The 18,103-nt window shown below is 40.6% G+C and overlaps 1 protein-coding gene across 3 annotated transcripts in view; it reads left to right on the forward strand.

Moving 5' to 3' along the window:
- The first annotated feature begins 13,485 nt into the window (after positions 1 to 13,485).
- SUPT3H (SPT3 homolog, SAGA and STAGA complex component) overlaps positions 13,486 to 18,103 on the forward strand; it is a 263,127-nt gene continuing 258,509 nt past the window's right edge. The window contains exon 1 of one of the 3 annotated variants that reach the window (XM_071742148.1): positions 13,486 to 13,746. In XM_071742148.1, coding sequence (XP_071598249.1) covers positions 13,501 to 13,746 — 246 coding nt within the window. In that variant the 5' untranslated portion in view covers positions 13,486 to 13,500. Of the gene's footprint in view, positions 13,790 to 13,825; positions 13,931 to 18,103 lie in introns of those variants that run through there. The other 2 variants (XM_071742149.1, XM_071742150.1) reach the window with 2 other exon arrangements.

Here is an 18,103-nt window from a genome sequence, read left to right on the forward strand (position 1 = left end):
AGGAAAAGGTAATTTTTACTCTGATTTCAGAGAAAAGCAGTGCTTTGTTTTAGAGGTAAAAGGCTAAAAAATTAGAGCTTAAAGGCCTTTTTTTTTTTTTTTTCTTTCAGCATATATAAAAGCAGCATGAGCCAGAAACTTCACGGTTATTTTTTCTGTTGACCTCAATGAAAACTGGTTCCCTTGACTAACTGTGGGGAAAGTGGGTGGTATAACTGTTTGTAATTAAAAAGGGTTTATACATTTGGAACCTTGCAGAGTCCCTAAATTCTGCATGCTGTTTTTTAAGAGACTAATGAAGTGCACTCTGGCCAGACACAAGCTCCACAAAGCTCACACAGAAGATCCTACAAGATGTAAGTCAGTCTCGAGTGGGAGAGGTTTGTTTTTTTTTTTTTAATGCTCTCAAGCACAGGCATAACACCAGATCCTTTCTTTTGTGTTCCAATGGTGAGGATTCCCATTGTGAATCTGTTCTCAATAGCACGAATGGCAGAAATAATTTTTATGCAGATTCTTTGTTAATGAAAATAGAGCTATAGAAAAACACCCAATAATGCAAGATGTGTTCTAAAAAGAGTGAAAACATACTAAAAAAAGAAAGGTGGTGCAGTCTACAGAAGTGTAATAGAAGAAGAAAGCATATGGTAATAGTAAATGTAGAGTAAACATATGGGATATAGTAAACCAGCTCTTGAAGGAACTATAAAAATTAGTCTATTTTTGCCCTCTTTACTGCAAATTCACCCAAACGATGAACTAAGCACAGGCAAGCCAGACCAGAGGATCAAGAACAATCATATTTACAGTATGACATACATAAAGTAACCCTGAAAATGATGAGCATCCTGGTGCCATTTTAGCATTAATAGATGTATGGCCCAAATTAGGTGTGGCCTTCAGAACTCAGGTGGGGGGAGCATAGCACAGGGTCAGTCAACTCTTGTGGACTTGGCAGCCACGTGGCAGGAGACAACAACATCAGTTCAGGAAAAAGCCATAAGAACAGATGACAAAACATTAGGCAGCACAGGAGTGATTCTCTCTAGTAATAAAAGACAAAGACCTGGCAGAAAAAGTATTAGAGGTGAAACTGCCAGCAGTATCTGCAGTTAAACTTGTCTACCACTTGCCAGTATAAGATCTTGTTTTCACTCACCTAACGTTGCCAATTTTTAACTGTTCAGGATGAGCTTTGCAATCCTGAGCCTGCCTCAAGCCGAGTTTTTTTGGAAACTTCCAGCAGATATTCTGCTGCTACTAAGATCAGCATTAAGAGAAAACACATTGTTTCACAACATTTCTTAGAATCATCCCAGGATCTCTTTTCAGAGCCGGGATGGGAAGTTTTAAGAAGCAGGGGAGGAATCAGGAGGAAAAAAGCAGATAAGTTCCTTTTGTTGCCCTTGACCAAAAGGATCCACCCGAACTTGGCCGAGTTGGAAGTTGCTGAAAATTGTTGAGGTTTTTCCTGCGCCTGCTCAGTGCAGATGGGAGCAGTTGGCAGCTAAATCTTGCAAAGCCTTCACAGCAGCACTGGGCTTGCAAGACTGGATTGGATCTGTAGTCAGCCTTGCCTGACATGAGGCTGCAGTAGATGTTTTAGAGGAATGGATAAGAAACCCTAGAGTCAGCAGATAGACATGGGATCTATTCCTCCTTGAAGGTCTTATCCTATTTAATAGTAGTTTATAAAATATGATCAGAATGACTGTCAGCAGTTCAGTTTTAAGTTGTGTCTTTTAGAAGTCTATAATTCAACTATAAACATTCCTTCCAGGCTGAAATCTGGCTTATACTCTCAGTTCAGAAGTCAAAATTCTCTATGGATTTTTTTTTAAGTAGTCTGTTTTGAAGTGATAAAACAGAAAAAATAGTCATGTACAAATTCTGGACATTTCTTTCATAACACACTTAATAATTCAGTTATGATAGGTATGATAACTTTTAAACTATTGGTTTCAAATGGTGGTCAGGGCCCAGAAGGAACACAAGTAATTAAAAATTTCACCATTAACACCAGGTACTCTAATGTGAGTCAGATTCTCTGGCCTAGGGATATTAGGAGTAGTATGATATTAGGAGCTTATGTGATGTAATACCAAAACCTGTGATTTGAGTTTGTTACAAATATTTAGATAATTTATTAAATGCATAGAGATTGAAAAGCCAGGGAAAAATTAGTCTCTTTCATGGCAAAATATCATGAAATCAGTCACTCAATTTTTTAACTAATTTGAGCATAGAAGGAAGACATAACCTGGAAGTATCCAGGAGGAACAAGTAAGAAGTCCTCAGAGGGGGTAAAGCAGACGAAGAGCCTTTCTTGGAAGACCACAGCACCTCTCATTACTACCAAGCTTCCCTTTGTAGTGGAGAAGATAGAGCAGCTCTTCCCATCCTTGGAATGATTTCAAACATTCTGTGCTTGGCACCCTGAGGTTAGCGTGATTTTTGAGCAGATAAAAGCCTGTTACATGAAAAGGCAGATCCCACCCACTTTTTTTTAAATTTTTTTTTTCTTTTTCCTTGGTAGGAAAGAAAAGCCTTATTCTGTCTTCAGCCTCACTGATTTCAATGGCAGCCTTCACAGCATAAGGTGCTGCTTCACATAGAAAGTCTGTGGGTAGTTTGCTACTTTGGGTTACTCTCCTTATCCTCTCACATTTCCATGTCTAAATGTCCATCTTGCTGAAGGATACATAAAATCTTTCAGCTTTTCATCTCCATTTTAAAGAGCTCGATTATTTCTTATTTTTAGGCATGAGAAAAACCATCTTCCACTGTTTCTGACAATTGAAGAACGTGGACTCAGGGAATCAGAGGAAAGCTCTATTTACTAAACACCACATGTAGATTACCACTGATAGTTTTTCTAAGGAAATTTATGACCTGTGTCGAGTAAACAAACTCCCATTTTGGTAAAGAATCTGCAAGCCAATCATTCATGCTTGCTTAGAGGCCTTACTGTTCTTGTTGCTTTTATGTGGAAGGCTACAGTAAAGGGTGATGTTATGTCTAAAATAGACAGTTGGCAGCTCCAGAAAAAGAAAAAAAAAAAAAAAAAAAAAGGAAAAAAAGCACCATTTCTGACATTACTTATCATGAGATTCTTGCTAGATTATGGCACGTTCACTCTGATTCAGGAAAGAAAGAAAAGATAATGAGAGGACAATTATAATTCTTGTAACTAATATGTTATCTTCATGCACACGCTTGCCTAGCTACATTTACTGGCAAGTTATGGGGTTTTACACATCTGAAATAAACAGAGAGCTCTCAGTATGTTAAAAATGTTTAGCAAGTCTGAAAGCTGTTTGCTCTGTATCTCAGAGTAAATGAGAATGGGACAGGCAATTTTCTTCTCCTGCCTGGCTGCCCATTCTGTACTCCCGTCCTTATGCTCCTTCCCTGCTCCCCTTCCTCTCTCCTTTTATGCTTTGGTGTTTTTTCCTTTGGGTCTAAAAATGTTTAATGCTATCGTGAAAATTAAATGAGGAGAAAAAACTTTTGTGTTTATATACCATGTTTTCAGTAACATTAAAGTGTTTCTTATGCACAAGTAACTGGGTGGCTTTCAGTGGTACCCATCCTGATTCTCAGTGGTGTGAGAGGAGAACTGAGCTGTTACTATCAAGTCTGTTTAATTTGATAGCTGGGCGTGATAGGTTGGATGTTAGGTTTAGGTTGGATGTTAGGAAAAACCTTATAGAAAGAGTTATTAAGCACTGAATGGGCTGCCTAGGGAAGTGGCTGAACCACCATCCATGACTGTGTTTAAAAATCATATAAGTACTGTGCTTAGGGACATGGTTTAGCAGTGGGCTGGTAGAGCTAGGTTAGAATTATGTTAAAGGTTGGACTGGATGATCTTTCAGATCTTTTCCAATCTTTGATTCTATGATTCCAACGTCTTTTTCCAACCAATGATTCTATGACTCTATGATTCTAATACATGTGCTTATTTTCTTTAGACTGTTCTATGTGAAACTATCAATACAACCTGCAGTAAATACCATTCTACCTATAAGAGTATTCTGAATTTAAAACAAATTTTCTGGGTGATGATCCCATGTCCTTAACTCGCCCCATTGTGCTTCAGAACATAAACTATGTAATATCACTGGGGTTTTACCTTTAGAAAATGATCTGGTTTTGACAAGGGGTGTCAAAAATATTTTTCCAGTCTCAGTTCTACTCACATAGTAGTAGAAATGGTTGCCTCACTGGAGTGGATGAGGTCAGGGAAGTTAATTGCTTATCATAGCAAATGATGCCTTGTTGAGGGCTCATATGGGACAAATTGCCTGGATAGGGCAGAGAGGTTTTGTGTCAGAGTGTATGGAAGATGTTGGGTGTTTAACTGGACTGACTTTGTCCACTCTGTAGGAGCAGTTGTTTTCAACACTACTCCAAGATGTGTGGAGAGTGGGCGGGCATTTTGACAACAGTTGTCAAAAACACATCATTTGTCTGGGGTAGGTTCATACCTACTGAAATATCAACACTATAAAAGGCACAATTCAGTAAACCTGGGATAGTGTTAAGGCTGCAGCAATAGCTTGCACTTTGGCTTTCTATGCCAGCGTGTGCTTGAAGGATTTCAGATGGTGAACAGGATTTTTAATACATTGTCTCTTATTATCTACGTAAATATGGTGTGCAAGGCCACAAGCCAAACATCAGAACTGGATGATTTTTAATATTATGCAGTCTAATTTAAACAAAACTTAACTTTGATAGGACACTTGGTGGAAGAAAATATCCATGTCATAAAATATCCTTGTCATAAGCAAGTAACCAATATTCTCATGGCATGGTACTGATGACAAAATGCATCACACTGAATCTTGCAGCTCCTCATTATGCTATTTGCTCTTCTGTGCTTTTACATGAAAAAGCAAAAGAAACTATTTTGCCAAACCAGACTGGACCTCTACTGGTATATCTACTTCTTACATGTTCATTAATTGACTGGCTGCATGGAAGCATCCTAAAAGAAGTAGACTGTAATCTTTTCTATGGTATTTAATTTTTGCAGTTGTGCAAAGAATAAGCTAGTGTATGATAAAGGAAACTGAAGCAGAAGTTATTTCCAAACTAATAAAATTAGCTGATGTTTTTTTTATATGGAAGAACATCTAGTGGACCTTTGCAATGAATGACAAAAAGTATTGTTTCAGTGACAACTGGAACAACATTTTCAGAAGGATTACTGTTTGTCTGTCTGTCTATCTATGCAGGACTTAAAAAAGACTGAAGGAAGCCAGCAGGTCACTCCCACTTAAAATTATATCTGTAAAACTTTAAAACTGTGCAAGATCTTTCTCGACTGTGCTGGATGCCATTAGCATTAGCATATTACCACAGAAAAAGAATCTGAAGTAGACAGTGAACATCATAAGAAATCTGCCCAAAGCCTTCCATACCTCAAAAGCTTTAATCCTCAACAAAAACCTGACTTTCACAAAACCCACTAAAATATATGAGCTGTTCAAGTATGATCGCAGAGTTGATAAATCAGAGTATTTTTTGATAATGAGAAAATCCAGAGCTATATTAGATGAGAGAAAGTAACTTTGGGCAATAACTGCACTTATATATTGGTAATTTTTTTTTTTTTTGGCATTGTTACAGGTTTCTATCAGACTGTGTGTCCTCTGGCATTCAAACAAGATTGCACAAGTACCACGCAGTCAGTCTTTGTGTTTCCTGGTCCTGGATGTAAGGTGAATGTAAGCCTTATAAAAAAAAAAAAAAAAGGAAAAGAAAAGAAAAAAAGAAAAAAAGAAAAAAAAAAGAAAAAAATAAAAAGAAAAAGAAAAAGGAAAAAAAAAAAAAAAGAGGAAAAGAGAGAAAAAAAAAGAAAAGAAAAAAAAAGAAGAAAAAAAAAAGGCACTCCAGGATCTAGATACTTCAAATATTTGGTTATGGGGGGACAAAAAAGATATCAAGAAAAGGGAAAGAATCTCTTCAGATTCAAAGAGTTCTGTGCTGGCTCTCTGTAGCAATTCCCAGTAAAAACTCTTCAGGTGATCCCAGTTGTAATATTGGTTTATTGGAAAAAGGTGACTGAGTATGTCTTTTGGCTGATGAGGACAGATTGCCTCTAGTTTAAAATCAACCCCTCAACTTCCTCATATTCTAAAAAAATTATCTAATTCATTTATCTGAAAGTATTTTTAATGTTTCTGTATTTTCCATCACGATGGTAAGTCAAAACTGGCAGAATGGAAACTGGAACGAAGCAGCAAAGAAATAAAAAAGGTTTCAAAGCTGCCAGAGGAGCACTTTATACAAAAGGAAGACTGTATAAAGAAGAGGTAGGAATATTCTCAGGAGCTCTGCTGAAGGCAGTGCTCCTTACCCAAAAGAAAGACAGAAAAGTGTAATTGTACCCTTCCTTTAAAAGTAGGACTTACCACCTTCCTGTGTTACAGATCACACATTATTTTACACTGGAAGCTTAGTGCTAAAATCTAAAACATAAGGGCCAAGTTCTACTCTTAGATACACACGTACAACTCCAATGAACTCAAAGAGAGCTGTGTTCACATGTTTAGCAATGGAATTTGGCCCTAAATATTTAAACATTTATTCAGAGGAAAAAAAAAAAAAAGCTTCTCTGATACATTTGTATCTCGTATCTAATGTACACAGATTACCACCACTGGGCACCCACACTATGGGATAAAAATTTTTGGGGAACCATAAACTCTGCATTTGACCTGCTCTGCATGGAGAAATAACATAATTTTTTTTTTCAGGACACTGAGGAAATTAAATCCTTAGCAACCTGTGGCTGATGTTATTTATTCTGCAGTTCAGGAGTAATTTGATGCAAATGCCTGGCACTATTCCTATTTTTCAAGAAATTACTGTTTTGAATGTACTGGTTCTCGAAACCTTCATTATATTAATATGCAATCCAAAAACAACTCCTGTCCTCTGCTTATATTTCCTCTGCAGAGGAAAGCTCAGTGTTCTGGCTAATTCTCATATATCTTTCAAAGGCTTATGCCAGGAGTCATAACCTAAACATGTCACATTAAAATAGTTAACCTGAGGATCCCACCTGCTTTCCATGGCAAAATAACCTCAGATGTATTTTTAAGGATACAAAGGATACAGAAACCTGCAAATTTTCTGCAAGCAACATAATTCTTCAATTTGTCTCTCTAATGTAAGTAAACAATTGCTATATATACATAGTATTTTCCTTGGACAAATGACAACAGGAGGAGAGCTGAGTTCCAGGTTTAGACACCTAAATTTGGTTTTCTACGATCTAAATGTTTACTTTTAAGCTGGCTGTTTAAGCTCTCATTCTACTCAATAGTGATCTAAGACTCAATTCACTTGCTTTAAATCAAATCTCTGGTGACACTGCACATGGTGCTACCTATGGAATTGCTATGGGGATAGAACATATGAGTCAGGACCTATGTGAGGCCCCTTCCTTTTTGGAAAGGCAGATGGAGGCCAGACAGCACAGCCCAGAATACCTGACACAGATAGCTAAACTCAGCCCTAGAAGTTGCAGTCAGTGGCTTTTTGAGGGCAAGTCCAGTGACCAAACATAGGTGTCTACTTTGGATGAACTGAACTGGTCTTTTGCAGGCACTGACCACATTAACTGGTTTTCCACTGCCTCTAATGGGAACCTAAACGCAGCCCCACATGTAAACACCTGATTTTAGGTGACTCCACCTGAAACTTCCTCCTGATGTCATAGTTGCTCGACTATGTACAGTTATTATTCACTGTGCTTTTTGATCAGCCAGGGTTAAGCTCCTTTGATTGTGCATTTTGTGTGCAGTACAGTGATCTCAGTTAAATGGTGGCAGGCAGCAAGAGTTATGAGCAGGTGTGATTACATGGGTAATTAACCTCTCCATTTTTTGCTTCAGTGTGTTCCTTAAGATCCATATGGACAATATTTAGCTAAAACTGCTGCTAACTACAGGAGTCTCTGGCTATAGTGTTAGCTCTTTTCCTTGCTTGAGAGAATTAGAGCTTTGCCCCATTTTTACTGCTCTCGTTTTTAGTTGCCCAGAACATCTAGCGTACTGCCAGGATGCTGTTATTTTCAGAGCCCCTGTTGCTTTTTTTTTTTTGTTTTGGTTTGGTTTTTTTTTTGGCAGTCAGTTTTGTAAGAATATCTACACCATCATTTAAGAGCTTTTTGGCTGAAGTTCTCTAATCATAGAGGTCACCTTTAAGTAATCTCAGGTGCAATGCAGGATGTTGCCAAAATGCTGTGATCATTGTAGAAAGCAGGTAGGAACCAAAGCATGGGCAGATTTGTTAAGTGTATCAATAACTGTGGCCAGCTGAGCCTTCTATGCAGGTCCTGCATTAGTGCTAACAAGGTAAATTAAGAATTCTCCAGGACCAAGAGACTCTTTGCTAGTACAAATCATGATTTTGGTTTGCTCTGGTGGTTATCTTGGTTGAGATCAAACCTCAAGGGTTACTTCAGATAATATATGCAATTATTAGCATAAGTTTCCTTGACTGTGTGTGGAAACTCCCAGCCTCATTTGTGGAATCCATGGTTTTGAACAGCATACAACAAGCTCCCATTATTTAAGCTGCAGACTGGGTTAGGGCAGTTGATTGGAGAGGCTGAAGGAGACAGTGGCTGGAAAAAGGACCTCTCTATGTAGTTTTTCTTCAAGTGAATTAACTTAAGTCAGTCAGAAACAATCCACAGCTTTTATTTTATTTTATCTTTTATTTGTATGCTGCTTACTTCAGGGTGTGCCTATGGTGTTGGCTTCTGAGAGCAGTGTTAGTTAATGCATGTTCAAAAGTTACAGATTGAAGCTCTCGGTCACAACTGGATTACACAACACAAACTTCTATCTTTAAGATCCCAGAGCTACCTAATTCTGTTTCTCCAGGTCTTTAATTTCCAGGCATTGCAATTTTCTTAAATCCATTTTGGCAAAGAATACATCATTATTTTCATATTATGCTAGCCTACTCTTCTGCTTTCATCCATATGAGCCAGGAGTGAATAAGAACTGGAAACTTCATCCTTGACTATTATATTGCAGAGTACACTTTAATCAGCACCCTAATAAATAACACGCCAAATTAATTGGGACATTTGCCAGCAAACCAATTAATTTCCCTACATTTCAATGGATAAAAAGCATGCTTGCTGCTTTCTGTGAGCGTATTAGTTGTAATTAACAGGTATGATTTGGTGTTTACTGGCATGGCCTTCCTCAGCAGCACTCTGCTCATTTATGAGCATGCTCCTCCCTGCAGTGGCTGAAAATTAATAAAGGATGTATTTCTACTTCAGTATTTGCTTAAATCAACGTAGTGCTTTTGTATTAAAAACAATAATTAATGAAAGCTATGTATTTCTCTGTATTACATTTCTATACGGTTTTGAAAATAAAGGGGATTAATTTAATTAGCACGTTACTGTTTTTATCAGTGGAGCAAACAGGACTTTGCCACACCATGGAATAATTTATGCTGTGGGTTTTGCTTTCACCAGGGTTTGCATAGTGCTTTGCTTTAAAGTGATGTTTCCTTGTGGGAGAATCACAGAAGTACAATCTATTTGCTGCAACTGGTGTATGCTCTGTGTTCCTGCATGCATGTGACACTTTCTCTTATTTGGACAAACTCTGCCAAAGAATTAAATAAAACTGAACACAGCAAACCTTCCTAATCCATGCATTCCTCTCAGACTGCTTTAATGGAGAGTGAAAAACATTACTGGAAGCAAATGGATATGAAAAGGAAAATGGTACGGGGGCAATTTCAACAAAGGATCTTAAAAAGCAGAATGGCAGTGGATCAGCAAAGGGTAGAAACATTCATGCAATTAAAGAAGAGAGCCATTTGTGGGTTATTTGAAAAGAAAGGTCCATGTTGGCATTTACTTGGACTCGTTGGCAGGAGGAAGAGAAACCACCCTGTACCACTGCATACGGTTCCTTATTAGTTGTGGCTTCTGCAAAGGCTCCGTCTCCTCTTTGGAGGAATTCTTTCATTACATAATCTGGATACTTTTTTTTTTTTTTTTTTTTTTTTAATAGATTTTTTTTCCTTTCCTCTTGTGTGTGCAAATTCTCTTTGCACCAATGCTTCTATACCGTGGTTCTGATGCCAAAGGAATGCAAGAGTCTAGAGTAACAATGGTTCATTTTCCTTTAATGACTTTGTCGACAGGATGGAGACATTTTTGTGGTGTGATGAATTCACTCGGTCTCCCGTTGTGTTTTCTCCACATGCTTTGGAAACTCTCTCTCTCTCTTTCTCCTAGAATTGTGGCCATCCACTCTAGCAAGAGCTTCATTACTTTATATTCATTGTATTTAAATGACACCCCAGTGGTACTGACCTCCTGGGATGATTGATGTAAATTATATGCTATGTAGGGGAAAATAAAATCTTTTTCTGACTTTTTATGTTCTGCAAAGAAATAAAAAGTGAAAACAAATGACAGAGAACATCAGGCCTATTTGAAGTGAAACTTTGCAAGCATTATGGTTTGAGCTGACTCCAGTTTGTAAAAGTGCTGAGATGGTTTATAATGACTGTACAATCTGAAAGGTGACCTGAAAAGGGAAAATAATTTTGTATGTGCCCTTTTTTGGTTCTGTATAATGTATAACAATATCTTGATCTGGTTTTTTTTGTTTGTTTTTTTTTTCTTCTCTGTGATTATAATAAGAATTCAGGTTCAAGTAGGGGGAACCACTGCTCTTTTACCAACTGCAAGAATGCACAGTACTAGAAGAGACACTGTGCTCCTCAGTCCTCTTTTCTTCTGGCTTCTAGATTTATATTTTTTATTGATTTAATATTTCATATGCAGTAGGTATCTGTCATGGTCAATTATTCTGCTGGGTGTTCTCACCTATAGAAGTGGCCACAGGGAGAATGTTCTTTTATCAGCCCAGATCATCATTGGCCACCAACTTCAATCTCCTGCCACCACTTTTTCAGGCACTTTACCAAGTCACATTGCCTCTACTCAAGCTCCTGGGAATTACATAGTTCATGTTGGATATGACTAACTATGTCAGCCCAGTAATACTCCTATTAAAATTACAATATGGAACTGGCATAGTCATTTCTCTGCTTTCTATGTTTTCATATTAGTCTGCCTTACCAATTCAGATATACATAAGGATATGCATGGTACTCATAATGTCATCAATAGTGACAGTAATGTCATCAATGTCCTGCCTTGGCTTTCTCAGTTCAATGCAAAGTTTTGGCAAATCACAGAATTTGGCTAAAAACTCAAATTGTCTCAAGGAAGACTGCAGCATTTATTGCAACTTGACAGAATGCTTCGATTCTCGTTTTGGCCAGGAAAAATTCAGTAATCCTGCTTTTGCTGGGGTTGCCCAGATGTTTTCAAATGTGTAACAGCAAGAAATAGTTCCTTGGAGCAGTAGCCAGACTTTGGTGCCCGTGCAAAAATTGGCAGCTTGAGGCCTCTTACTCTCTAGGGTGTTATCTTTGCTGTTTTGCCCTGCTGCTGTCAGTGCTAGGGCTTTATTTTCATAACCATAAGCAACAGCAGAAGGGAGAGAGGTTGGCAGCACTCAGCAGCCAGCAGCAGAATCACCTCATCTTTTTGAAGCTGATGTGGGAGGTGGAACAGGAATGAAGCAACACACAGAGGACAGATTGGGTGTTTACATGAAGCAGTAAGAAGGATGAGGAGGTAATGGGAGCTATAGAAAAAAATAAAAAAAAGTTTCGGGAAACTTAGGGAAAAAGGCAGAAAATAAGATGACCTTCAAACAAGCTTAGAGTGTTAAGATTATTGCAGTAGTTGCCAGAGCTTGTTTCTTGGTCCTGTCTTATTCCACTAAAAAACAGAGAAGTAAAATGCTAAGATGTACATAAAATTATGAAGTCTCTAAACTCTCAGTTTCTTAGAATGAAACCTAGTAGAAGTAACACAGATCCTGATCAGTCTTCAGGTAGGAATTTTAATCAAGGACGGACTGAGAAGCAGCAAGGTGAAAGACGGATGGTAACTTTAAATGTTCTACATCCTGTACCTTCAAGAGGAAGATTTTACATATCAGAATCGCACACAGAATTACCACAGTTGGAAGAGACTTCTCAGATCACTGTGTCCAACTGTCAACATCCCCCAAATAAAATATATGTATCAGTATCTGTATCACCCATTAGAGCATGTCCCAAAGGGCCTCATCTACAAGCTTTTTTTATACTTCCAGGGATGGTGACTCCACTACCCCCCTGGATAGCCCATTCCAATACCTAAGTACTCTTTCAGTAAAGAATTTCTTCCTCAGATCTATTCTAAACCTCCCCTAGTGCAACTTCAACTTTGATCAAGCATTGTAATGGGCTGCCCCAGGAGGTGGTGGATTCTCCGTCCTTGGAGATATTTAAAAAGAGACTGGATGTGGCACTCAGTGCCATGGGCTGGGAACTGCAGCAGTAGTGGATCAAGGGTTGGACTTAATGATCTCTGAGGTCCCTTCCAACCCAGCCAATTCTATGATTCTATGATTCAGACCTTTTCCTCTGGTCCTGTCATAATTCACTTGGGAGAAGAGGCCAGCACCCATCTCCCTACAAAGTTCTTTCAGGGAGTTGTAGAGGTCAATATGGTGAATAAAGCACTAATAGTCACTCAATTTACCTCTTTTGGACACATTGGTGAATTCCAGTTAATACCATGGTACAAACCAGCCTGCCTCCTAACAAACCTGCTTGTGTACTGGCAGATGAGTGGAATGACTGAACAGAGTTCACAAAAACCTACACTCAGGAGGTGCTGAAGAAAGGTTGAAAGAACAAAGGGTTAAATGAAGAAAGGAAAGGTTGGAAGAAGAAAGGGTTAAAAGAAGAAAGGAAAGTTGGTTAAACGTTGTGTCTTGTCTGGTCTTGCCCTTCCCCATCAAGCTGTCAGGCCATGGGAAGAGGAAAGCCACCACTGCCAGGAATCAGAGGGAAAACACAGGCCCTGCTTATGGATGGAAGTTACTCAACCAACCCCGATGAGGCTGAACACACCATGCCGTGAGGATCCGCTGGTATCCCCCGGGGTAAAACCGAGCGCTATTTCACGCAGCGAGGAGGAGGACACTGGGATATTTTCAAACACCTCTACAGAGCTGCAGCTGCAAGGCGAGGGAGCGCTGAGGCCGGACACCTGCACAAGTACACACATCCCTCCTCCCCGGGGGATGCAGCCTCCTCTCCCCAAACCCTTCCCGCTTCTCAGCCCTCGGAGCGGCCCTGAAGCCTCCCCTCGCCACCCTCCAGCTACGCTCGGCGCGTAGGGGGGGAAACGGAACGGCCATGGCGGCCGCGCCTTTCCCCTCACCCCGCCACAGGATCACTCTTCTCACAGGTGCTGCACGCCGGCTGCGGAGATCGGCGGCGGCGCCGTGAGGAAGGAAGCGGAGGCAGCCCCGCCTCACCCCGGCCCGGCTCCACCCCTCGCCCTGGGAGGCCGCGGCTGCCACACAGCAGATGGAGGCGGCGGAGGGGCCGTGTGTGGCGGAACCGGTCCCTCCTCCCCGCGGGCGGCGCCATTTTGCCCCCCCCTTCCCTCCCCCCTCTCCCGCAGCGCCGCTTTTGCTCTTCAGCGCCGGAGCTGCGGCTGCTGTGGCGGCGGTGGCGAGCGGGGCGGGGGGGGAAGAAGGCGGGAGGCCGCTGTTTTTCGTTCTCCTCCGTTCTTGCCTCCGTCCAGGCAACGCGTGGAGGAGAAGGGACGAGGTTCAGTCCAGCTTTCCCCTTTCGGATAGCCGTACACGGAGGGGTGTGTGTGTGTGTGAGGGGGGGGAAGCAGGCACCACCAAGCCAGGCTGCTCCTTTACTTCCTTCCTTTCTTCCTTTCTCCCCTGCACATCTCGTCCTCATCCATCCATCCATCCATCCATCCCTGGGGCTGAGCCTTGGGGTGAGTCACCAGCGAGGGCACGCAAGCGAGGCCATGTGTTGTTGCTGTGAACTAACGCAGCAGGGCTGCTCATTTTTTTGGGGCCTTCTCAATGATTTAACCTCGCGGGTTCCAGTCAGCGATCCCCGAGGAGCGCTGCAGGGCGGCCGGGGAGGGGGGGGGGAGGAGGAAGGAAAGGGGCTGCGTGGGTGCCTGTGCTGCGTGGGTGCCTGTGCGCTGGGGGTGGGGGTGGGTGTGTGTGGGGGGTGAGGGGTGAACGTGCTGCTTTTAACTCCCATCTGTGTCGCGATTTTGCGTTCTTTAGGTCGCGCTGGCCAGATGCGAGCAGCGCTCTGCCATGCATAAACCTCTGTGGGGGGTATGTGGCTCCCCCCCCCCCCCCCCCGGGTCCGGTCTGGTACCGAAACCGAGATGCTTGGAAGCGGCCCTGCCTTCAACCCGGGCAGGGATGCTTCGAAGCTCTGCAGCCCCTCTAAGCAGGCTGCTTGGGGTGGAAGTGTTAGAGCTGGCAGGTGGCAGGGAGCAGCTTTTGCCATGGTTTCGCTCGTGGTGTTGTTTGGTGTTGTTACAACACGGTGGCCCCTGCCCTCTGCGTTTTGTTGTCTTGCAACTGATCCTGAAGGTGTTTTTAGAGCTCTCTTTTAATCGTGGGCTTGAAATCATGTGACAGAGGCCAGTCTTTGGCCTGCAGTCTTGCCATGTTCTCTTGGTTCTTATTAAGTTCTTCTTGTGGCTTTGATGCTGTAAAATGTTAGTGCTTGATGATTTCTCACTGGAGGAAACGGATAGGGTTTTTTTTATTTTCTTTTGCACAGACAGGCATGGTGATTTGTTAACAGGAATCCTGTGACATTCCTCACAGAAATTATTAGTCCTTACAGAAATGAGAATTAAATGCTACAACTCTAGGAAGAGCAGCTAGTCCAGAAGAATACTTATCTGTGTAAGGCTTTGAGTGTATTTGCCACTTATTAACTCAATTTTTATAGGTCCTGTATACAGATCAATTGCTTATGGGTTCCTAGAAGTTACGAAAATGAATGCTTTGCAGTCTATGAATGCAAAGCACAATATACATGCAAAATATGTATTGCTGTGTATATGAAGAGGAGGTTAGAACCTGACATTGCAAATGACCAGGTTTGCTGCATGGCATTAGTGTTAATGATGTATTGTGAGACATTTGGTTACCTGAGAGTGAATCTGTTTCAAAGTTTGCTGTGGTGGTGTTGATATACTTAAATTTTCTTTTGAAGTCTTTGATCTGCCTCCCACATCATTCCCTTTTTTGGTACAGGCCTCTCCCCTCCTTTGGCTTTAGGCACTGCACCCTGTACAGTGCTAACTTACTTGGCAGGGTGCAGGGCACCCTCCCTTTCTGCATATCTTTCTTCATTGTTGGCCAGATCCAAGTGGCATGGAAAGCTGTGTCAGTCCTCCTGTTAACTCCAACTGTTAACTGGTGGACTTTGCCCAGGCACATATTTGCATGTTACTAAAATGCAAATTATATTTGATTTATATTGGTTCCTTTTTGTCCTGTGCATGGCTGCTGTGCAGATGGGAATGCTGATGTTAAAAGTAGCATTTCCAACTGTAGCAGTGTTTATTTATGATTTTCTGAAAGCCCTGTCTCTTGTTAATCTTGTGAAAGTGCAAAATCTTAGGTTTCATCAAGATAAATTCTTAGCAGTGATGCTTCTTAAGAAAAGCTTGAGGTATAACCAGAATATGCTAAAAGGGAAGAAAAACTCATTCGTTTCTCTGAGAAGTGAAGAAATCCTTCTATGTTTAACTGGTATTTTACTAATGCTTTTCAAATGTATGGATTTGAATGGAAATCAAGGTAAAATTAAGCTGTCTGAAGTTTGATTAGTCAATTAGTAACTTGTCAGCATAAGCATGCTGTTAATTTAGTAAGCTACAAGTGTTTCAAGAATTACTTCCATGTAATAATCTACAGCAACACTGAACATTGTTTAAGTTGTTACTGCTATTCTGATGACCTCAAGCAGTGAGCCCAGCTGGACAGTGTCTTTCTAGGTCATTGAAAGGGTGTTTTAAGGTATGAGGCCAAACTGGAGCAGTGTAGTTACACTATAGAAACTAATTGAGTTGGTGCTCTTATTGCATTTGTGAAATATCCAGATGTGTAGATTTACAAAGTAAAGAAAAGAAAACTAGTTAGGCCCATGTTCTTATGGAAAATGACAGAAATGGCTCAGTTATAAGCTTATCAGGAAACTGCATGTCAAAGGTACTGAAAATGCTATTGCTTAGATCTGCAATCTGTGTTTCAGATACTTGGCATTTGTTCTGCTACATGTAATCATTATTAATTTGAAGTAATCTTAGTACGTGTTCATTTGCAAGCTAATGCAGAATAAATTTCTATTTATAAAGTAATCTTTGGCTTTTCTCTACCCCTGCATTTTGCATACGTTTGAAGTTTTATGTTTGATTACAGTCAGGCATTCACAGAGTCAACTGCTTAGGTTCTAGTTCACACAGCTCCTTATACTTTCATAGGGGTAACAGTTCTGGTGAAAAGAGGCCAAGAGCTGTATGGAAGGGGTGATTTGAAGGTCCTGGGTATTGGCCTAACTCTTTTCTAACGTCTCTGATGTAAATCATCTCTCTCCAATGTTAAGTGCTTTTAAAAATGGGTATTGTCTATATATAACAAGGATATTTATTGGCAGAAACCTTTGGATATCATCTGTGATTGTGAGACTTCTGAAAAGGGCTGGTGTCCTGAGTGTTACTGACTTGCTGTTAAAACTACTTCTTCAGAGCTAATTTTAATGTAATTTATGTTAAAGTTGTGGCTGTTTTTCCATTAGTCTTCCTTGTGCCAGGTGTTGTGCAAATAAGCAGTAATGCAGGAAAACATTTTCTGCCTTATGTAATTCAGACTTAGAGAGGCAAGAAGTGATTTCAGAAAGGAGAGGAAGAGTAAGAAATGGATAAAATTCTTCTTACCTCATCTATGTATTTGGCTATTGATTCCTGATTAGGAATTTTTGATGTACATGTTGATGCCCTAACTTGAAGACAGCAGTGGGACAAAGTATGAAATTCCTGACATTCCAAAGTTCAGTTAGAACTTTCTGAGTTAGTTCTCAGTCTAGAGAGAGAAATTATCCCCAGGAAAGTACAGTTTAAAGCTAGTGGCAAGAAAGGAGTAAACTTGGTTGCACTTTACAGAGAATCAAAATGCATTAGCAAACCCTTAAACTTTAAGTTACTTTAGATGTAACTAAAGATAGGTGTGACCCAGGATAATACTGGATTTGCTTGCTGGCACATGAACAGTAAAGCATACTGGCAAAACTAACTTGATTTATGCATATTCATATAGAAATGTCTTACTCTTCAGAAAATGGTAAAATACTGAGTATGTATTTGCACGCTGATGTCTAGTGTGCAACTTTCACTGTTTCACTGTTCCTTTCACTGAAAATTGTTGTTATTGCAGGAGGGTCATGGTGGCCAACTTGCTTTTGTGTACATACAGTTATTTAATAATTGGTGTGGAAGATTCAGAATTACTCCTAAAATAACGCATTTTGGAAAAAAAAAAAAAAAAAAAAGATAATTGCTAGTCCAAGCAAAGTTGTGGTCACAGGAGCCAGAGCCTGGAAGCTGTAGAAACTTTGCTTGCTCAGGTTGTATAAAACAGTTTGTCTTGGTGTTTACACTGTTTTGTTAAAGCATTTTTAGGAAGGAAGAAAACAGTGCCATTAATTGCCAAATGTGGAAGTGCAAAAAAGGCTGCAGCACTTTGAGTTCAGAGGGAGATGGGCATATACATTAATCATAGAATCATAGAATTGGCTGGGTTGGAAGGGACCTCAGAGATCATCAAGTCCAACCCTTGATCCACTCCCACTGCAGTTCCCAGCCCATGGCACTGAGTGCCACATCCAGGCTCTTTTTAAATATCTCCAGGGATGGAGAATCCACTACTTCCCTGGGCAGCCCATTCCAATGCCTGAGCACCCTCTCCAGAAAGAAATTCTTTCTAATGTCCAACCTCAACCTCCCCTGGCACAACTTGAGACCTCTTGTGCCCTCTTGTCTTGCTGAGAGTTGCCTGGGAAAAGAGACCAACACCCCCCTGGCTCCAACCTCCTTTCAGGGAGTTGTAGAGAGTGATGAGGTCTCCCCTGA

Source organism: Heliangelus exortis, chromosome 3 (genome assembly GCF_036169615.1).
Source record: "Heliangelus exortis chromosome 3, bHelExo1.hap1, whole genome shotgun sequence".
Lineage (NCBI taxonomy): Eukaryota > Metazoa > Chordata > Aves > Apodiformes > Trochilidae > Heliangelus > Heliangelus exortis.